Below are 23726 nucleotides of genomic sequence, written 5' to 3' on the forward strand. Positions count from 1 at the left end.
AACGACTTCCATGGCTGAAAGTAAATTGTCATGCCCCACTCAGTAAGGAAAACTAATGAGAATTTTTATTAAAATGCCAAGTCCCATTTTTAGAGCCGTGTGGGAGGAACACGTTACACATTCTATTCAGAGGGATCAGCAAAGGTACAAAGTTGGAATAAACGGCTTCTCTGTGTGAAAGGATTAAACAAATCACATGAGTTAATGAAAGCTAACAACCTCGCAAATTTTCAAATTCTGTTTGTTCAAGAATAAATGCTACAGGAGCAGCTCACATCATGACATGAGGAGCAGGTAGGTTGTCTTACGTCATTCTACATGGGGAAAGGAAGACCCATAAAGGCCAAAATCTAACCCTGGCCCTCCTAGCAGGTATGTGCTTACTTCAGGCACTCAACACCATTAAGTCACCTTGGGCTTCAGGAATGTCTGCAGATATGGTTTCCTGTCACAAGAATTTAAATATAATTTATTCCATTATTGGAAGGTTCCTTTCTCAGCGTTATTAAAGCTTTAAATATGAGGTTAGGAATAAAAACAAATTAGTACTTTTAGTTTACCAGTTTGGTCCTGTTTCGTTCTCATTTAGTACTTTTCTTTTTAAAATAATCGAACAGACCAGCACTTTCCAAATTCAAATTATCGAGAGAGAAAAAGATGAAAACGCTCTGGAGAAACTAAAATATGCTCGGTCTTGCAGTTTAGAGGAACTCCTAATGTCATGGGCTGTAATTTTAAAACCAAAGTGTCAAAACAATCGGTATAAATGTCTCAATGCTGGCGGTTTGGAACATCCACGGGGAATCTGAGCATCTACAACAGAACGCTGTCAGCCTCAAGAAAAGTTCTGGTATTTTTAAGGCCCTTTCTGCATATATTACAAGAAGGGCATAATACATGGGTCTCTGGAGAATTCTCTGGGATTCACACCAGCTGACATCATTCATACTTCTTTTTTAAAAATACGTTTTTATTGATTTCAGAAAGCGAGGGAGAAAGAAACATCAGTGATGAGAGTGAATTATTAATCGGCTGCCTCCTGCACGACCTCTACTGGGGATCGAACCCGCACCCTGGGCATGTGCCCTCTACCGGAATCGAATCTGGGACCCTTCAGTCCACAGGCCGATGCTCTATCCACCGAGCCAAACCGCCTAGGGCTCACTCATATTTCTTACCAGCCCTCTAGTGATGCCACCTGAGCCAGCATTTTTTAAAAATCCCATGAACAGAAACTTCAGGCTCTCTGACAAGGAATGACATTTGATGCAGGGCAGTCGTCCCCATGCACTCACCGGATGGGGTTGGGAGGCGGAGGGGGGAGCGGCGGCGGAGGCGGAGGCGGTGGGGGCACTGAGTTCTCGGACTGGTTCACCCGCTTCTGGAGCTCATCCACTGCACAGAGAGCACAGGGTCAGAACAGCCCGGAAATGAGCAACTTCGCACCCAAACGAGCACAACCGCTCTCAACATCAAGTTCTTTCTCGTGAAGGCAAGGGAGAAAATTCAACATGAAATTGATGCAGAATCTTTTCAAACTTTTCACCACCCAGCCTGCTGTCGCTAATACAAGAGGCTGTCCACGGGTGTACAAGAAAGCGCTACCTTCTCTGTGCTGCTCACACAACCAGGGAAAGACAAAGTTCAAGGCCACGGCTGGGCGGGCGGGAAGGACGGAGTAGGTGGAAGAAGTATTTGTTAATGCTGAAACACACCCCTCCAACACTAAGAAACGGTTAATACTTGACTTTTAAAATGCACAGGCCACGGGTTAACTTTAAAGGTGACATCTAGTACTGAATCTTAACAGCAGGCTTCCCTCCTCCACTGTTTCCTTCGGGAACTGCACGTCTTCGTGTTCTTGGTGTTAACCAGACTCACTCTCTCCAGGGTCTGTGGCTCAGAAACGGGTTGCTCTTCTGAAGAGCATTCTGGGAATATAATGTCTTCATTCAGTTCACCCAAGTCATCAATGAGACAGGCGTTTACTAGGTACCAACCATGTGGAAGGACCTGCTGGTGCTGCTCCAGACACCGTTCCTGACTTCAAGGAGCAGAACTGAAATTTCCATCATGGGTGCCAACACCTCTAACAGGGGGCTCTAAGGGCTCCAGGTGCCGAGTACTGTGCGCTCTCAGGAAGAGCAGTGTCCACAGCCATTCCACCTGCCACACGGACTGGACCCCGGATGGTGTGTCCACCTGTTTTTACTCGCAACACTTAAAGCAGCAGCGTGGGCCAAGATCTCCCACACCACGACTCCTCTACCTATTCCATATGTGTGTGACTGTCTCTCCAAAGGGAATCTGAGTTCCTCAGGAAAAAGGCATGGTTTCTTCTCTTCTAGATTTCTTTCTCTTTTTTAAATATATTTTTATTGATTTCAGAGAGGAAGGGAGAGGGAGACAGAGATAGAAACATCAATGGTGAGAGGGAATCATTGATCGGTGTCCTCCTGCACGCCCCCTACTAGGGATCGAGCCCTCAACCTGGGCATGTGCCCTGGCCGGGAATGGAACTGTGACCTCCTGGTTCGTAAGTCAATGCTCACCCACTGAGCCACCATTAGGCTCGTCTATATTTCTTACAGTGCCCTAGGGTATGCCTGGGTACACACAGCAGAAACTAGAACACGTTCAAAACTGAATGTCAAATCTGTCTGTCTGCCCCTCCTCTTATAATGAAGACAGATGGCTTTCTACAACAGGCGGCTCCGATATTCACTAAAAAGAATAATTCTTAATGTTAGATCAATTTCTAAAAATAAACTATAATTTTCATCGTGGATCACAAAGCACTGAATGTTATTTTAAAGGAAGAAAGCCAACTTAGTTCTTCTGGACAGATTTCAAAATTCTAGTATAAAATTAACCCAAAATATCTGAAGTGAATATTGAAGCTGTTATAAAGGAAACGGCCTGCCTCCTTAAATTACCGACCTTCCAACCAAAACTTACTACTTATCCCTGTGCCGTAATCCAACTCGCACATTCCTGTTCCGCTTTTGAGAACTGAAAGAATAAATCCTTTTGATTTCAGTATCCCCTGGTGTTTTAAAAGTTTTCCATTTAATACATATATTGTTGCCCATTTTATTGTTAGGTGTGATATTGTAAGTATTATTTCAAGGGTATAATTAGACACCAAAGATGAAGGTGGTATGAATCTAAAAAGTTTCTTTTAAAAAATGTACCCTGAAAATGTATTCATAAAATGAACAAAATAAGTACTTAATGAACACTTGTAGCTGAAGTCCTGAGAAATGCTGGAATTTGGGCCTTTCCATATTAACGGTATCTTTGTTCTTAATTCTGTGTGATGCTCACAACAGCTCTGAGTCCAAAAAGAAGTCTAAATATTTGTGAATCATTTAATTACAAAGGCCATTCCACTACTGAATAGCAATACTTAGGAAGAAAGGAATTTAAAAGTGAGTCTTAGTGTTTTCATAGCATTCAGTAAACCTTCCGGGCTAACTATATGCCAGGTTTTGTACTGGGCCTGAGAGATTCACAGATTAACAACAGGACATAGGAGCCTACTCGACGCTTTTACCGGAATGCTTTAAATTTCTGGCTTTCTCCTCAGAATTCTGATACTTCAGTTCCAGTTCTTTTTTATCTTCTTCTAGCAGCTCCAGTTGCTGCTTGAGGTTGTGTATCTCTTTGTGGAGTGCTTCACTTTCTAGTTGTTCTTCTAATTCTTTGACCTGTAAGTTATAAACAGACCTTTATGGAGTGTTAAAGTTTCTCCTGTGTCCAGGAAAATAAAGGAAAAAAAAAATGTTCCCCATTTACTTTGCAAATTCATAACAAAGAGATTCCAATCCATCTTAAAAACTATCAAAGTTCTGGGACACAGATAACACTTAAAACCATTATCGACTATTTGATTCAATATGAATTTACCGGACACCTATATCCCAGAGAATTTAATTTTTAATGTTGGAGTCAAAAAATTTCATTTAAAACAGATGAATACATTCATACCCATTTTCACGGACCCCTAGGAGCACAATTTGGTAACAAGCATCAAAAACCTTAAAAGAAGAAGGAGAAAGTGAAGGAGGAGGAGGAGGAGAGGGAAAGGGAGGAGGCAGAAGGGCTCTCTGATTCAGTAATGCTACTTTTAGAATTTGTTTTAAAAAAATAATAAGACAAGTGTTCAAATATATTCTCTAAAGTATTCTTTGTAACAGGGAATAATTGGAAATAACCTAAATGTCTGCCAATATTATTGATTTAGTAAATTCTGGTGTGTTCATTAAATGAATTACTATGCAACCATTTAAAATCACATAGCTCACTATATACTGACATGGGAAGACCTATTAATAATTTTAAAAGTAAGGTTACAGAACAGTATGCATGGTATGATTCCATTTAAACTGTATTCATAAAAGTATATATTTACATACAGTATAGATAAGCACCAAAATATGAGATTCTTGGGTAATCTTAAATTTCTTTAACTTTTTCTGTATTTTAAAAATTTGTTTGTTAGAAGGAACATGTTATCTTTATAATTGTAAAAACAATACAGCTGGGTTTAAAAATTGCTGGATCTCCAAGTGGCCTAACAGACAGGTAAGATACACTTTATAAACCATGTACATGAAATATTAACCAGAATATCTGTATGGTGCAGTATTAAGTTTTAGAAGTAATGACTGCTATCATTTCATTCATAACTTTTATCTGATCTTCAGCACTTCTCCCCGCACCCCAACAAGGTACATATATAACAATTTAGTCCCACACCTCAGTTCAATTCAATCGATTCTAGGTATGCACTCTTTACTGAATGAGTTCACTGCAAGCAGCAGGACTTTTCCAGAACCAAAAAAATTCTAGGATAAGCTAAATAAAAGTAGCATTCTTTTATTCTCTATTTAAAATGCTCATCCTGCATATGGAGACTAAAAAAGATTATTTCCCTCCCATCCTCTATGCATACATATACCAGCATCTCCTATTTTTTAATATATTTATTTTTATTGATTTCAGAGAGGAAGGGAGAGGGGGAGAGAGAGAGAGAGAGAGAGAGAAACATCAATGATGAGAGAGAATCACTGATTGGCTGCCACCTGCATGGCCCCTAGTGGGGAACAAGCCCACAGCGCGGGCATGTGCCCTTGGCCGGAATAGAACACGGGACCCTTTAGTCCGCAGAGCCACTGAGTCAAACCAGCTAGGGCCCAGCATCTCTTATGGGGGCAAAGGGGTAAAGGGGGGAGGGCGGGAGGGGAGGGGGGCGGGAATCAACTCTTCCTCATGTCCAACCTTTTAAAATCTTCAGAAATTTTCAAGGATAAATGTCAATATTGTTCCTTAAAGAGACTTTGACGAATGATCATGAATAGCAGCTAACATCCTTCCCTTCACAAACTAGGTACACTGTAAGCAGTCTAAATATTGACATAATTTTTCTGAAGCGGTTTCTTTCACTTGAAAGCCATTGTTCTATCTCCTGGCCTCTCCCCGTCCTCCACCCCCTCACCTGCCACGCTGACTAACCTTTCTGCCCAGCACACCCAGGTAGGCGGTGCTAGCTGGACCGGCCCTACTCAAACAGAAATAACCACTCAGGAAGTCTTTAAACATACACATTTGTGCAAGTTTACAAAATCAGATATTTTCTCCAAGCGAACTATTACTACCAAAAGGGCTTTTCCTCCCTGTTTGAATAAAACCTATTCACCCGCCCACAGGCCCTCGGAGACTAATACTCTCCAGGTGCACACGGTCTCCCCAAAACGCAATCAAAAGGTGCGTTAGATGCGTTATCCAAGTTCTTCTCAAGTTGTATCTCTTTCCCTCCCTTCTTCTGTCCTTTGGGACAATGTAAAGTCTACAATAATGCACTATACATTTTTGCTGGCCACTCAATTAAATCCATTTGGTAGTTGTTGTTTTTCTAAAAGATAAAAAAGACAGACTGGGTAACTTAGGAAGGCAAAATGTGGAACTCTAAGTAACCAGACCAACTCTTGTGTGTGTGTGTGTGTGTGTGTGTGTGTGTAGACTCCAGAAGAAAATCTGTACCTTCTGTTGGTGCTGAATCCTCTCTCCCTCAAGGAGCTGGGTGAGTTTTGCGTTTTCATCCAACGCTTTCAAAAGCTGTTGGTCAGGAGCAGAGCTCTGTAGCAGCAGGTGGCTTTGTCTCTTTAGCTTGTTTTGTTCAATGAACATCTGCAGAAGTTAATTACGAACATGCATACACCAGTCAATCTCACATATCTCAACAGAAACTTGAGCAAAAGGAAAGTGATGGAGTTTTTATCAAAATTTACTGAATGCTACACAGTCTAGTGGTTTTAGAAGTAAAGGTTGCCATGATTTCATTCATAACTTTTATATAATCTTCAGAACCTTTGCCCCAACCAACCAACTACAATAACTGAGCCCTACATGTCCATTTTTAATACTGTATTATGGCTTTAAAATCCATTAATACTAACAGTAGTATTAGTATTACTGGAACAGAGGCTGTTAGCTGATTCTTCTAGACTAGGGAGGCTCAAATCCCTGATGCATCCCCATCTTGACTTGGAATTGCTGTATCCAAAATGGATGGCCACATTTTTGATTTTTATTTATCATCATTTTTTAATATATTTTTATGGATTTCAGAGAGGGAGGGATAGAAACTACAATGATGAGAGAGAATCATTGATCGGCTGCCTCCTGCACGCCCCCTACTGGGGATGGAGTCTGCAACCCAGACTTGTGCCCCTGACCAAAACTGAACCCAGGACCTTCAGTCCGCAGGCCAACACTCTATCCACTGAGCCAAACCAGCTAGGGCACGTTTTTGTTTTTTTAAACGGACAAGTAGGAGTAGGAGTGGGGAAGGAACTTACATTTTCCACTTTACACATTTGAGAATTGTTTGTATTACAAGGCGCATATGTATCTATTCCTTTTGTAATTAAATATATAAAGTAAATGAACTTTAAAATTTCACTTCTAAGTCTCTAGACAGTAGGCTCAAAAGGGCAGAGATCCTATTTGCCTTCTTCACCATTATATTCCCACTGTCGGCAGTGTCTGGTTTCATAAGATGTTTGCTGACTGCACGAAGCACAAAATGCAAGACAGCAGTACATCTCATTAAACTAAGTCATGTAATCTTTTAGCAGCAGTTATCTCTTAAAAACCTGAGAATTTGTAAACCATTAAAAAGGGAAGATATCCTGGTTCTAATCTAGCTTTATCTTAGAAAACAGTTCTCTTCTCACTATTGTGCAGGTCAGATCTAGATGCTGCAAAATCACTGCGCACCACTGCGAGGATTTATGGTAGGGGGACGTAAGCGCCACCGCTCTTCATGTCCCTCCTCGAACATCTGTCTCCTCCCTCTGGCATGGCACAACACCACTCATTTTCATATCCTTCGTGGAATCTTGCTTCTCTCATCTATCCTCTCTGCTGCTGCATGGCCTTCATGTTTTCTTTGAGCTGCTTTGTTTTCGAAAATCACTCTACAAACAACAGATGGAAAACTGAAAATGTCTCTCAAAGTAAGACCCTGGCATTCAGGTCAAAATCAGCCAACATTTTCAGTGTCGCAATAGAGGCATCTTCATGCTACCTCTACACTCCCTCCTCCTCCACTGTTTATTTAGCTCCATTATTTCTATTGCTGCAGCTTTTTCCAAAGGGCTCTGACACACTCCAATTCTTTTCGCTTTCTTCCAAGTAATAAGAGAACATTATTTATTCACCTTTCATTAAACTCTCTGAATAAGATGAATCATAATATTTCAAATCAAATCATCTTGGGCTAAACCTTGCATAGAGTTCATTGCTAGCCCAGCTAACATTCAAGCACATAATCCGATTTTCAAATGTCATCGGCATAACCCCATGCTCTGTCTTCTTTCTCCGCTACAGACACTTACACCTAAGAGTGTTTTACATTTCCTTGGCGACTTTCCTTCAACCTACAGTACGTACACAGATTCAAAAAGGTTTCTCCATGACGGAGCTCTCATGCAGATCAGCTCTCCATCCTGAGTTGTTAGGGTTCAGCCAACTGGTACCTCATCATTTCCCTGGAAACCAGTCCCAGAGCCACAGGACACCAAAGAGCTACCTGGCAACAAAGGTAAGCCGAACACGAGAAGCTCAAAGCTCATCTCTAACATGAGAGGGACATCATTGCTCTGGTGAAAGGCTGAGACAATGGATGTACAACATGGCAACGTTCCACAGCAAGGAGAGGCATCAACTCACACAATGAGAGCACTGGAGAGCGGCCATGGTACTGCTACTTGAGATGGTCTACGGAGAGGTAACCTAGATGCGTAAGGCTATTTGAAACCTACACAAGTCCTCAAGCCGGACCTTCCATCACAAGTTACAAGTGTCCCTAAATATAATGTCTTTCCTCTATGTAGCATTTTATTTTATTTTTTTGCTTAATCCTCACCTGAGGATATTTTTCCATTGATTTTTAGGGAGAGTGGAAGAGAGAGAGAAACATCAATGTGAGAGAAACACATCGATTGGTTGCCTCTCCTGACCAGGGCCTGGGCTGGGGAGGAGCCTGCAACCAAGGTTAAGTGCCCTTGACTGGAATCAAACCTGGGACCCTCTGATCCACAGGCCGACGCTCTATCCACTAAGCCAAACCAGCCAGGGCCCTCTATGTAGCATTGTAGAGTTTACAAAATACCTTTGAAAAAGCATGCCATTTAAAACCCACTTGGTTATCCGGGTATCATCAGATAATCCGCTTGGTTATCTGTGGTGAAAGTGAAGCCCCAAGAGGCTACTAGTAAGGGGCTGTTCTAAGGTCATGCAACTGGTAACTGACTGACATGCCAAAATCTGAACCCAGATCTTCAGATACCAAGTTCAGTGAACCTGAGATGATTCCGTGGCTGCCTCCCTAAATCAGCTGATCCTTCATTCAAAGTTGTAAGTTCTGACTCAACCTAAAGAAATGATTCTGATGCGTCATCTGCAAAGTTCTTTAAGAAATAAAAACGAGGTCTCTACAAGATACTCACCTCTTGTGCAAACGACTCTGCTTTTTTCCGAAGATCCTTCTCCAGTTCCAAGTTCACCTGCATTTCCTCATACTCTTCTACTGCTAGCATGGACACTTAAGAAGACAAGGAAAGGGGAACAGACAATATGCCACCCAGATGATCAGGAATATGGGTGAAAAACAGTGCTTAAAAGATTCTTTCTACAGCACGCTCAACCACTGCTGGTTGGAATATAAAATGATAAAGCCATTTGGAGGGCAACGTGATTCAAAATCTAAAATGATTCATACTCTTTGACTCAACAATTCCACTTTTAGGAATATATTTATTCTCCTCAGAGAGAACATATATGGAGATTTAGTGGGAGGGCTGCTCTCTGCATTGCTGCTGAAAAAAGTAAAATAATCTAGATGGCCTAGCATGGAAGGATCAGTGAAGTCTGATATGTACAGGAAATATTATTCTGCCATCAAAATTATATTGCAGAGGCATGTTTATTGGCTAGAAAGACATTCGTGACATATTAAAGAGTTCATTTTTGTTTTCTAAAAGCCACGTTCTAAACACATCCACAAGGCATCTCACAGACGAGGACACATATAAAGGCCCCTAAACACGTGGAAAATACTCATCTTCATTAGTAACCGGCGAAACGCAAAGTAAAAACACAGATACCTTTTTAGACTCACCAAAGAGGCAAATGGCAAAAATGAAAAGAACACATTGAGTGTGGAGATGATAGGGAGCAAATACATGGCTAACGGGAGTGTAAACCTACAGATCTACTTAAAAAGTAATTTGGCCTTAGGTGGTGAAATAAAGATAAAATTTTACATTTGTCGTATATCTTGCTAAAACTCTTAGACATGTGCACCAGGGGACATGTATAAGAATTGTCATAACAGCATGACTTGGAATAGTAAAATACAGGGGGGAAAAACCCCTCCGATATCTACCAATAGGATATTGAATAAATGAATCCTGGTGTAAGCTTGGAATGAAATATGATACACCCGTGAAAATAACCACCACAGCAGAGCCCCTCACCATGGACGAACCTCAAAACACAAAGGTACAGGGCCGAAAATATGCCATTTTTATAAAGTCCCAAACACGAAAAATTAAACAATATGCTGTCTGGGGACACATACGTATTTGGCAAAACTGTAAGTAAAAGAAATGATAAAAATCCAAGGGAGGAGATTGAGTAGAGAAGGCTGTTTGGGGGTTCCTAAGGTACTAATGGGTAAATAGAAACTTCCTCTGCTGGGATCTTGTCTTCCACAGATGTTATAAACATATTGAACAATTTAATGGACACACAGGCTTTTTCAGATGGGAAGAATATACACTAATGTGTTAACAGTGCTTTTCTCTGCACTGGAAAGGCTAAAATCCCCCCCCCCCCCCCGCTCCTTTTTTTCTGTATGAATCTATAACTTTCCACCCAAAGAAAAGTACACACGCTAAATAAAAAGAAAAATAGACCTAAGTTATGTTAAAGTGTTCTCCAAGTACACAAACAAGAGAGAGAGAGCCTGATGGCCATTCAGGCCCAGAGGAGAGCATGGCTTTAAAGTCACGATAGGACAGACATCTTCCAAGGGAAAATCGTGTGAAAGAAGAGCAAAGCGATGACACTTTCTGACCTTTTGTGCTCTATTCTGTGAAATGATGATAGAGACAAGAAGGGGGAGTGGGTGGGTGGGGGAGGTGGGGGGGGCGGTGGTGACGAAGCCATTGCACGACCTAGACAGATATCGCTCCGGTCTCTCCACCTGCTTGTGGTGAAGCTCTTTTGATCCTGAGCCCAGTCCGATCCACACAATCTTTTCAAAGGCTCCCCTAATGGCTGCTTTCAAACAATGTTCCGCCAGGGCACTCAGTCCTAACTGGCTAAGGACTGGTTTGCTGTGTAATGACATAGAATTTCAAACTCCTTACTCGGTGAATCTACTGCCCACCCAGGGGAAAGACTAATAGTCTTACTCAAGGAAAGCAATATAAGAGGTGGTTTGGGATGTGAATGACAGGCCTCTGGGTTATTTTCAAACCTATTTAAAAGAGACATTTCATGAGGAGAACAAAGAAGATTCTACTACAACTATTTGAAGCCTGGGACAGAATAATTGACACGCTTTTCTGCGTCCAGAACACTGTAATAAGAAGTGAATTTCACCTGGTCCTTCTTCCCTGGATTCTGAAAGCACTGTTTGGTTCTAGTCATGCATTTATTATATAAACTCTCTGTCTCTCCCTGGAATGGGGGGTGGGGGGGGGGGAGGGTAGGTTGTCTCTGAAGGCAAGATCCACATGCTAACCATTGTGGAACCCTCTTTCTAGCACGGTGCAGCCAGATTAGAAAGTCTTCTACACTATTTCTATCTTCTGAAAGGTAGAAAGAGTTGAGGCAATGTCACAATGGAGTGCATCTCCCACACACTTAACTACAAGGTTCTTTATTAAAAAATCTCAGGTCATGAATAATGCAAAGATGGAGAACTCCCATGAACAGGGGCGACCCTGGGTCTGAAAGATTTGCTTTTCGTGTTGTAGCTTCTGAACTCGGAAAGAAGGGGGAAAAAAGAGGACAAAACCATAGTAAGTCCGCTCTCTTGGGTTCTGCGTTTCAAAATGAGCGGGCCTTGTGCTTCTTAAGTAAAAGCACTTGTAAATGTCCCAAGACTCAAAAGCGGGGGGGGGGGGGGGGGGTGTAGAATCGAATTGAGAGAGACTCCTTGCTATGAGTTAGGAGAACACATACAGGAGAAGATTCTTGCTGCAAGAACCTTTAGGCACAGGTATAAGACAACCCGAAATCCATGTACACAAAATAAATCACACATGTACTTGAGAAACAAAGAGTGGAAACACATACCTCTATTGCATTTTTCTAAGACTTTTCGCTGTTCAAGGACTTCTGAATTTAAAGCATCTTTTTCTTGCTTCACTTTATTTACCTAGAAACATGAGATTTTGAGGGGAGAAAGCGCCCACAGCGGTAAGACAGGACATACGGCGACGCGTGATACTCAAGTTGCTGTTCAACTTTCAACAGGAAGCTGACACTGTACAGCAGTGATTGGCCTCACTGCATAGGCGTGTATTACAGCTCTCCGTAGCGCCTCGCAGGTCGCTACTCCAGCCGGGATGGGCCACTGGCAGAGAACGTATTGACATATTCCAAATGGCCTTGGCACTGGGCCCCAAACATGGTAGCGCTCTAAGCGGCCAGTGTGAATGGTTCATAGTTTTAATACAAACATCCAACTGGAGAGCACTTGGCAAATACATGAATCATTTAGAGAGCCAATACTCAATTTTGGTATTTATTTTAAATGTTGATGCTATTTGGCTTAAGTAAAACATCCATGAATTTTTGAAATAAAAAAGTATTTTCAACTTGGATGACTGTTGGCTTAAATAGAATACATATGATAATTTTCCCCCCAAACTTCTGAAATAACTGTTGGCATCTATCAATAGGAGAAGAGAATATCATAGACAGTTAAAAACAAAAATGTAAAGCTACATGTATCAAAGCGGATAAATCTCAAATTCCATTTTATGGAACTAAAAATGCAGGGGTGTGAATATAGCTTTAAAACACTCCAAGTGCCATGGACTGTAGTACAAATGTCAGTGCGTGCATCGCCAAGATACAACCAAAGTTCAGAAGAGTGGCAGTTTGGGGAAATGCAATTGAGGAGACAGACACCACGGTTGCAACACCACTTTCATGTTTTAAGCTAGATTGCAGGCACACAGATGTTCATTATTTCGCTTTTAATATTTTTCAAGTGTCTGAAACGGTCCTAACAAAACCAACTTGTGAACTGGCTTCCCACCCCACCTCTCAGCGGCAGGGAGAGAATCCCCGATACTCATAACCGAGGAATGGTGTGCATCAGAATGCGTTTCCTGTCTCTCTCCCATGGCTACAGTCACGAAACAAACCAAGACCACGGTCCCGAAGGGCCTCCGCATCCCGCAGGACTTCGGAGCGCCTCTGAACTGATTTCTTTGAGTGTAAGCTGTATTTTTTATTTTGGGTTCAACTAGTAACCGGTATAACACGGCCACCAGGAATGCTATTCCCAAAATGCCATCGTCCTTCTCCCCATTCATTCGGATGTGTTGCCACAATCCATGAAAGCACCCGGTTGGTGGGCACTGCTTCCCCGCCTCTTTCCCATGATGGCCCATAAGAAAGCGATAGTATGTGTCTGGGCACTGAGGTAATTGGAGGAGGCTGCTCGCTGAAGGGGATCAATACCCTGGCCCCCTTGCCAGCCCTCGGAGGGATATCAAGGGGCTACAGCACATCGATTGGGAAGCTCTGGGCTACAGGATCTGAGAACCATTGACAGACGTCAGGTCGAGATTGCAAAGGCAGATCCTTGAAGCCTCGTGCAAAGAAAGGCAATTGTGTACTCCTGCTCCTGAAGACGATTGACCAGGAAAAAGAAGAAGTTTCTCCAAACACCTACTTGAACCGTTCTACCACCTAGCACAGTGGTTCTCAACCTTCCTAATGCCACGACCCTTTAATACAGTTCCTCATGTTGTGGTGACCCCCAGCCATAGCATTATTTTCATTGCTACTTCATAAGTGTCATTTTGCTACTGTTATGAATTGTCATGTAAATATCTGATATGCAGGATGTATTTTCATTGTGACAAATTGAACATAATGAAAGCATAGTGATTCATCACAAAAACAATATGTAATTATATATGTGTTTTCCGATGGTCTTAGGCGCCCCCTGTGAAAGGGTCGTTCGACCCCCAAAGGGGTCGCGACCCACAGGTTGAGAACCGCTGACCTAGCATATGGGCCTGTGTTGGAGGTACAGGGGGACAGCCTTTCCCAATGGAGCCAGCCCTTCACTGGAGAAGCGGCACACTTCTTCACCCGCGGTGACAGAGTGTCTGACTTCAACTCAAGACACCACTCACACAAATCTGCCTCCTGGAGTGAAGTCTGAGGGGCAATAGAGAACACTTAATGCTACTTTCATGTTTTATTTATGGAGCTAGGTAGTGGGTATATGAATGCTCATGGTCTTACTCCCTACACCCTTTGGTAGTGGGGAGCAGATCAGAACTAGTACTTGGCTCACATGTCAGACATTGGCTTCCAGTGGCAATTTTTAACATGGCTTGTCCCCAAACACCTCGAAAACACCAAAGGTCTGACCCTTCAGGCCCAAGATACATACTTCTTCAATTACTTCCGCAAGTTTGCTCTTGAGATTTTCTAGTTCGATGGCTAATATCTTCTTTTCCTCCTGAACGGACACAATTTGATCCCGGAGTTCTGCATTTTTAAAGGAAAAAAAAAAAAAAAAAAAAGGAGGGGACATGTAGACAAATAAACGTATTTTTAAAAGAGGAAATCAATCTTGTCCGAAGAATTGAAAATGCCAGCCCATGGGCAGTGCATGGTCAAGGTCATTTAACAATTAAAAGGAAAATGAAGAGGCAAAGGATGATGGAAATCTCGCTTTCAAGCCCCCCAACACAGCCATGGTTATTAATAACTTTATATCAGGCAAACTCACTGTGTTAAATGTACCAGATCATGCTTTCTTTGCATTCCAGCAAACCCACATTCAAGAAAACGATCTGGCATTTCAGAAGCAAAATTGCTTAAGCTTTCAGCAAAATAAATTAAGGCATTGCAGTAACTCCTTTTTTATTTTATAACGGCCATGGACTCTTGTCACAATACAATATAAACAACTGGGCAGTTAATAATTTGGAGATTTTGATTTGAAGAAAAATCCTGATTTTCTGCCAATTTATAGCCTTAAACATTATTTGAACTGACTCAAAATATAACCTATTTGAAAAAGGGTTAATTCTAGTAATTTTCTCTCCCCAGAGTTGTGGGTGTTTTGTTTCTTAATTTATTTCATATTTGCTAGTACTGGGATTTAATGAAAACTATGTTACTGGAATGAAAATATTAGTGACTGTAAGTGCAAAAGCTTAAAGTTACTTCCGCCACGCAAATGTTAAAAAGACATGTACATGGATTAGCACAGGGTCCTCAAATTTATACCCAGGCTTCTGGTTTTGCCACTGAGTTTTGAACTACTCTTAATTTCTTACCCTCCTGCCAGGACAGTAAGAAACCCATTATGTGGTTATATATAAGTTAAATCAAACTTTCTGCACGAACCCAGCTTGAAGGAGTTCTCAGAGACTTATTTCAAAATCACTCTCTCTACTGGTTGGCCACTCCCGAAGGAGGAACAAGAGACCGCACTGTTCAAGACCCAACAGAAGGGAGGATTGTGGGCAAAAGAACATCCTTTAACCTTCCTCTCTCTCTCCTCACCAACATAAATATTATTTTGTCCCAGGTTAAGGGAGTGGAGAGTCAGTTAAAGATGACTTTCTCTAGACAGTCATCCCTGGGTAGCCACAAAGCTGGCTCCAGGACCCCTTCAGATAGCAAAATCCGCGAACGCTCAACTCCTCTACATAAAACAGTGTAGTATTTGCACACACCCTAAGCACGTCCTCCGGTACACTTTAAATAATCTCTAGATATAATATCTCATACAATGTAAATGCTATATAAATAGTTCTTTCCTGTATTGTTTAAGAAAAAAGCTCTGTACATAGTCAGTACAGATGCAACCACCTCAGGTCAAACTACACTGTACCTGTCAGCAACAACGTAACATTTCCGCCCCTAAATATTTTCTATCTGCCGTTGGTTGAATCCACAGATGCGGAACCCACTGATAGGGAGGGCTGACTGTACTTTCTCCTTAAACTTCCACCTGAAGTGTTGCCTGCCAAGCTAACAAGTATTGCTTCTGAGGTGTGCACTAACTGCACGTACCCCACTAGTTATTGAACCAAAATCTGCTTTTCGACGGCTTTCACGTACACAACGTATCTATGAATAAAATAAATGTGTATTTAATAGATGTATCATGTGACCTTGCCTGCTAGTCAACACAGTTTCTTCATACTGCGTATGGCGTACAGCTCGTTGCCTGAATCCCATGACACGTTCTTTGAGGGCAGAGACTAAGCAATTTGGGGAGGAATCTTCCCCAAAGATTCCAACAGGGAACCACAACCAGGAGCTGCTGACTACAGATATTTTTATTCACTCTTTCACTGCATTATAATTTCACCAAAAATATCTTAACATATAGTCCACACTCTTAAGAAGTTTATAGACTAACTGGGCTGTTTGTCAAGACAGTGCTTTCAAAAGGGCCTAGTCCCAAACAAGAAAGCAACTCATGAAACACAAAGGTGACAGCCTATCTTGGCTTTCAACCACGCTCCACGCGAGGACACTGAAATCGAAATTTTCTCAGGGTAAAACCCAGGCATCAGTATTTCTTAAAGTTCTCGTGTGATTCCAATGTGCAACCCGGGGTGGGAAACGTTATCGAAAACAAGCTCAATAATTAAGCCACGGGCCCCACCTTTGATCTGCTTCTGGCACTGCACTGAGACACACGGCTCAGCGGTCGCCTCTGGATCCGTAGCTGGTTCTTCATCATCAATGTTGATCTCTTCGGTTATTACATCTGGTCCCAGCTTGGCCATGTATAACATGCTGATTCTTTTCAATGTCTTGTTTTCTTTATTTAGCTAAGGCAAAATGTAAAAACAGTGATTTTAACAGCAGTCAAATGAGTATCTTGGGTTTCTAAACAACAGACAAGTGAAGGGCACTTCTGTCTTACATACTCATCAACATTCACAGCAGGAAGTAACAACTAGAAGATTCATGAAAGAAGGCTTTTATTTACACTTTTAACATTAAAGTTATTACTTTAAGTAAGAACTGATGCCTGGGTTACAGCCAGCAGCATGTGAGAATGTTAATTGTCACTGATAAGAAATATAAGAGGAATTAAGATCAAACACCAGCACAGATGAAGCCCAAAACCAGTTTGATTGTCTTAAGGCCCTTAATTTCAAGCAAATGTTTTCTTTGTTGCTGTGCTGTGAACACTTCTTAAAGGTCTGTTTGCCCAGGATTCCCCTGTTCTGGTACTGCTACTCCTCTTCCCTGTTCCACGTGATTCCCATGGGAACAGCCTCAGTCCCCAAAACACATCCTATCTCTTTGGCCATAGCTACTTAGACCAGGGATTAGGCACAGGACCCAACCTGGGGCAGCTGGACCCCTTCTCTAGAAATCTGGAGACTGGATCAGAGAGAGGAGCTTCTTTCCATAGGTCTGGATGGACAGAAGCTATTCGTGACCACATCCCACTACTGGATCGAGGAAGAGAGGAAAGTGGTTTGTATGAAGCAAAGCCAAAAATGGAGCTGATGTGTAGAGAGAGGCAGAGAAAAGCAGTGGAGATAGGGTTTCCCACATGGCTCCAGCCCATTCCTGTACTGTGTCTAGCACACAGAATGGATGGGGTTCTCCAATCCCTCTATAACAAATCCCTGCTCTTTTCTTCTCTTGCTTAATTAAGCCAGTTCAAGATGTGTTTCTATCTGTACAGAGTTCTAATGATACACAAGAAAAGAAAGTTCAAGATAGGTTCCCATTATTTCTATAAAAAGAGTTTGAATTCATAGCAGAGAAAAGGAATCCTAATTCATTAGGTATCTGTTATTCATTAATGTAGAAATGAGTTGTTTTTTAGTGTTACTCAACTATCATTACCTTCTTTAGCTCATGTGTTTGTGTGCATATCAAATGTTAGTACAATGCACACACAAAGAGCAGCCGTGGTCCAAAGTCCACAGGAGGAAAACATGGTGTTGCTGATGTTTTCTCTTCTTAAGACTAAAAAATAAAGTCCTCTCTTACTTGAGTACATGAAAGTATTGATAAGATTGAGTTTTCTAGTTAAAATGTAAGACAGAAATGCAAACGTATTTCCTTTAGTAAGGGCTATTAATCATCAAGACGTGTTCTGAATTAAAAAATGACACAGAAAAGAAATACAAACAGAAGCATTATTGATTGAAAAACATCCTGCCCTTCCCTACTGTGTACCTTACACCAGAATAAGATGTTTAGTCCGCTACTTGTCTGGCTTTGGCCCTTCATTTATGATCATAATTTGAATCCCTCAGGGAATCTCTCAGGAAAGCCCAGCCCATTCCAACTGGGAGAGCTAGTTCCTCCCCAATAATATTAAATCTAAATATATCTCAAGTAGCTGCTCTAGAGCACAAGAGGTGCTTCCTCTCTGGGGAATCAGAAAGAATCTCCTAGAAACGGCTTGGAATGCCTCCATGGATGCTTCCTGGGAAGCTGGAGAGATCTACTCAGGGACTCAGACACAGCCTTTATTCCCCATCCCCAGCCCACAGCCCCGGCTTCTAGCTCCCCAGATGACATCAGAGGATCAGGAGGCCCGTGATTTCCCAACCCCTCTTCCTGAAAATGGAAAATTCAAGTCAACACTGTTTGGGGTGGGGGTAGTCTTTGAACCATGAACCCTACAGCATACCTAACTCTAGAGGCTCAAAGGTCCTGGTCAATTCTCAAGCAAAGCATTTTTTTTTTCTGAATGTTAGAAAAAAATAACAATTGAAGGGAAAACGGGGGGGGGGGGGGGAGACTCTCAAAACTTAATTTGTAATTCTGCATCCTAACATTTAAACAAATGGTCCCAAACTCTGCACACCAGAATCTCTACAGAGCTTTTTAAAAGTCCCAATGCACAGGCCCTCACCAGACCAAGCTCTCTGGTGTGGCCCAGCACAGAGCTTCCCAGGCGGCTCCAATGCACATCAATTCTGAGAATCATGGATGTAGAGCAATGCAACACTTTACCATGCATTTCTATAAAATCAGCACAGCAGAGCGAAGAACCAGCTCTACAATCAAATCGCCTCTGCTTCCAGAATAACCTAAGTTCAGTGTCAGTTTTCTCATCAGCAAACTAAGGATAAAAACAGACTCTATCTCATAATAGGAAGATTAAATATGAGATGTTACATATAAAGAAAGTATTTAATGCAGTGACTGACATAGTAAAAATTCAGCAAGTGTTAGCTACTAGTAATAAGAGAGGTATCGCTAGTGCTAATTTTCCTTTGGAAACCTTTTATCAGCTAGTTTTCTTCAACCAAGGTATTTATACATTTTTTTCCTCCTGCGGGATTGTCATGGAAAAAAAAAAAATACTAAGTTTTGCCAATTGGCCTCAATACATTACTTCCCAGGCCACCATCACAATACTATTTAACAGCGTGATAAAAGTTCTGCCCTTAAAAGTGTTTAATGGCCCGGCCAGAGTGGCTCAGTGGTTGAGCCCTGACCCATGAACCAAGAGGTCACCAGTTCAATTCCCGGTCAGGGCACATGCCCAGGCTGCAGGATCAATCCCCAGTAGGGGGCATGCAGGAGGCAGCCAATCAGTGATGTTTCTCTCTCATCAATGTTTTTAGCTCTCTATTCCTCTCCCCTCCTCTCTCTAAAAATCAATAAAAACATTTTAAAAGGTGAAAAAAGAGTTTAATGGTTCTATCAAACCAGGCAACCAAAACCACCATGCCTGGGCCACATCCCTAGAGTCAGTGTGTCTGGGGTACTCTTCAAGAAGTCAACCCTGTTCTATCCTGACCCTTAGGACAAGATAACTGCAGCTCACAGAGGTGAATTCTCTTGTTCAAAGTTACCTGTCAAATAAAAAAGGCAGGGGGAGGAGATAAAGTATTTTTTAAAATTATTATATGGATCAAGTGCATAGTGAAAAAAAGAATAGTCTACCCCATTCTCATTCCAGTACTCACTCTAGTCCATCCTGTCATTTAAGACGAGACAGCAGTATGGGAAACACAATTAATCTGCCCAGAGTCGCATATGCCTAAAATGACATAACCAGGAATAACACCTGTGCCTCCTGCCTCCCAAACCACTCATTTCCATAAACTCTGCCAGTCCTGAGAGGTAGTCGCTGTTATCCCTTTGGGTGTTCTATTGAGAAGGAACACTTGTTAATAACAAGAGAAATACAGAGACCATCCTTAGAGCATCTAGTATGCTCCCAATGTATTTTCCCTGCTTGTTTCAAAAGAAGAAATAAAGAAAATGAAGAGAGAGGCCACACAGTATTATGGGCCAGTGCACCCCAGTGATGGGCAGGAGAGCGGAGATGACATGAGCACCCATGTTATCACTGTTTTTACTGGTAAATTGATGGCCTATAATGCTGTGTGTTCTTCAGACAAATAACAGCAGAGAAGCTACATACACATATTTATATTCTTAGTTAGGTTCTGACTGCATATCTTATGAATTCTAATGTAGTGTCATTATGCAAACAATTAAGCAAATACCTCTAGCAAGCATACTGTTAATGCATACACATTAGATAGACACATGGATACACAGATCTGTACAATTTCAGCCACATGAAAAGGCATACTTTAGAGGAAGGTGATGGGGGAAAAGGGAAGCATCGCAGCCGGCATTACTAATGAAATTTGGGTGAAAATTGCTGTAGTCCATTTTCTGATGAAATGGTTCAGATGCCTTTTACGCAACCCAAAACACATAAGACAGAGATGAAAACATTCTTTAATAATAATGTACTTCTGATGAGGCAGAATATAGAAAATTACACACTTGGTAAATTCATCAGCTAGAAGCAATCAGCAGAGCACTGGGGGTCACCTTCCGCATGCCCTCGCTTTGCTTTCACAAATAATCACCTGAAATGCAAGGCGGGAGGCTGACTTTTTCATCTGGTTCCAATACGAAACACTCACTGCTCTTTTATGTCACACCGGCTTAGTTTGAAATTTGGTGAGCATTTTAACCAAATGCATAGACATTCGGAAAGTCCAGTTCAACAAATTACTCCAGGACTACTTTTCATAGGCAAAAAGCACAAATGCTGAAATACACACACACACACACACACACACACACACACACACACACACACACAAATGCCCCTTGTACAATAAGAACCTCAGCAAATACCTCTAGCAAGCATACTGTTAATGCATACAAATTAGATAGATACATAGGTTTGTAGAATTTCAGTCACATTCAAAGAAATACTTTAGAGCAGTGGTTCTCAACCTTCTGGCCCTTTAAATACAGTTCCTCATGTTGTGACCCAGCCATGAAATTATTTTCGTTGCTACTTCATCACTGTAATGTTGCTACTGTTATGAATCGTCATGTAAATATCTGATATGCAGGATGGTCTTAGGCGACCCCTGTGAAAGGGTCGTTCGACCACCAAAGGGGTCGCGACCCACAGGTTGAGAACCACTGCTTTAGAGGAAGGCGATTGGGGAAGAGGGGGAGAGGAAGGTAACGAAGACAGATATTTACATAATCATATTTCAGGATTCTGAGACCTTATAGCACTTTCCTCAACAGTGGAGATGACAGACTGAAAAACTAAAAAAGCAAAAAAAAAAAAAAAAAGACAGAACCCGCTGTGTAGAAAAGCAAGCAGAAACGTAAAGGCTCAGGTCACAATTCTTTCATTAGAAGTCTCACCTTTGTTGCCAAGGCTTCAGCACTCTCTCGACAAGTCTTCTCTATTTCCAGATGGTTCTGCATGAAATTAACTTCCTCTATAACCATGTGAGAAACTAGAAATGAGGGGGGAAAAAGTCTCAGCATTCAGAGATTAGTCAGCTATTCCAGAAGCCCACGCATCTTGTCCCATGATTAAGAATGCTTCAATTCTTTCGCTGGCCAGACCTTTAGGGATGGTGAGGAAACGTGTTTAAGATGCTGCCCTGGTTACATTGGAGCTGATATTTAAATGCAGAAAGAAAAGAAAAAAACACAACAAAGAACTTTCATTGCTATTAAACACACTTTAAGAAAACTATTTAGGGTCATTTTTTAAGTGTCTATTTTCTCTGGAGCTGTCTACGTAACCACTAATTTAAGCAAAAGATCCTTTCACAGATAAATAGTGACAAATATGACTTCTTTTTCTTAGCAGGATATACAGTGGGGCCTAATAAGGAAAATTAGCTAAAGAGAAATTTTTTAAACTTACATCTGGAGTTGATCCCATGCCTGTAATAATCATGTGGCAGCTTAGCTAAGGTGAGTGTTCCTATAGTCTTTATTAGTGACCCAGTGGGATTCACTATTATTTCATAAACTCCAGGGCAGAGAAGTAGATAGCAACAAGATTTTTGTACTCTATAATGATGAAAACAGATGCTAATGCGCTGCATCCCAGACGGTCAGAAAGATCAGGAAAAATAAATTTCACTTGTCATTTTTACCACTGCTTGAGAAATATTCCTTCTCAGGAATATTTTTTTGGTAGCTGGCTTATATACTTTGAGATTTAAAGGTACAAAGTAACCTAGAACTTGAATTATACTTTGAAGAACAAGTCAGAAAAATGCCAATTCCTTTCACCCATATTTCTAGTTAAAAGAACACGTTCAGCATCTCAAACTTACTTAACTACATAGACATGTAAACTTACTGGCGTTTGTTTGGCTTAACAAAAGAAAAATGAAGGATACCCAAACGTGAAACCCAACAAAGTTAGGCGAAAAGCACCGGCTCCCGTAACACAAAGAGAGATTACTTTTGCTTCATTTAAGCTTCATTAACCTGTAATTATGATTAAACTCAGGGAGGAAAAAAATTTCTCTCCGAATTAAAAAAAAAAAAATGTATTACTCCCGAAGTCTGTCCAAAGTTCTTATCATGTTAATATTCAAATTCATAAAGCAGCACTAAATAGCCAGAAACATCTCTAACCTTGACATTTTTTTCCAGGGTAATAATAATCTGCGGCAAATGCAGGCCAACCAAAAACCACTTAACTAATTAGTAGTTGCAGTCAGCGAGAAAAACATGAATCAACACTGTTATTACAAGTGGCACATTTGAGTGGCATCTAATTATGACTTGATGAGCACGATACTTGCATTATCAACATTACTACTGCATCCCATCAGGGCCTAAAAGCTGCTGATGGCATTGACTTCGAGAAACTCCCACTCCATGGTACAGCAGCACCCAGCAATCGGCATGGCGGGGCCCCCCTCACTAAATGACACGTTAAGCGTAATTACTGGTAGACATTGTAAATAAACAGGATTGGAAGTGAAAATTGTACCGAGTGCATAAGACACAATCTGACACATTGGAAGTGGCAGCCTTAATTGAGAGTTTCTTTGACTGCTCAAGATCATTTCAACTGCATTTCTCCGGCGACAGTGATTATAACTGTGGAGACAGACGGCATAATGGTATCAGCACTGCTGACAGAGCAGTGAATTAAATTGTATCTGCTGTTGTGTGAAAGCCTTGATGAGAGGTACAGATGCCTTAGTGGTCTTATCATTATAACACAATGGTCATGTTGTCATCAACCTTTCTGGCTCCAATTGAAAAGAAATGATTGTGTGTTGAAGCTCCCCCCCACTCCCCCCTCCACACCACCCCCTCCTCCTCTTCTATCTCTTGTTCTGAATAGAACCAATTTTCAGAGAGCTATGAAATCACGCAATAGGTCCTAAAAAGCAGCTGCTTGGCATACAAACGGGTCCCCATTAAACTGGAATCACACACAATATGTGTTTATGCCAGAAGAACAAATAGAAGCTGAACACAGACCAAGTTTATTCACACACACAAAGCCCATGTAGCTCTTCATCAATATAATTGCCTTTTATATTGTAGTTTAAATAATGGGCTCTATTATTTCCTTAAAATCCTAATATTCCTGGCACTTTATCACTATATTTACAAGGTAGGTTCTTCAAAAA

The 23726-nt window shown here is 41.4% G+C and overlaps 1 protein-coding gene across 4 annotated transcripts in view; it reads right to left on the reverse strand.

Moving 5' to 3' along the window:
- SHTN1 (shootin 1) overlaps positions 1-23726 on the reverse strand; it is an 85969-nt gene that overhangs the window by 34054 nt on the left and 28189 nt on the right. For all 4 annotated transcript variants that reach the window (XM_081105382.1, XM_081105381.1, XM_081105379.1 and 1 more), the window contains exons 4-11: positions 21475-21569; positions 16460-16628; positions 14222-14319; positions 11878-11959; positions 9018-9112; positions 6046-6192; positions 3557-3710; positions 1296-1395 (exon numbers count right to left, since the gene is read on the reverse strand). In XM_081105382.1, coding sequence (XP_080961508.1) covers positions 1296-1395; positions 3557-3710; positions 6046-6192; positions 9018-9112; positions 11878-11959; positions 14222-14319; positions 16460-16628; positions 21475-21569 — 940 coding nt within the window. The remainder of the gene's footprint in view (positions 1-1295; positions 1396-3556; positions 3711-6045; positions 6193-9017; positions 9113-11877; positions 11960-14221; positions 14320-16459; positions 16629-21474; positions 21570-23726) is intronic.

The sequence above is a fragment of the Myotis nattereri genome, assembly GCF_964212035.1.
Source record: "Myotis nattereri genome assembly, chromosome: 13".
In the NCBI taxonomy this organism is placed as follows: Eukaryota; Metazoa; Chordata; class Mammalia; order Chiroptera; family Vespertilionidae; genus Myotis; species Myotis nattereri.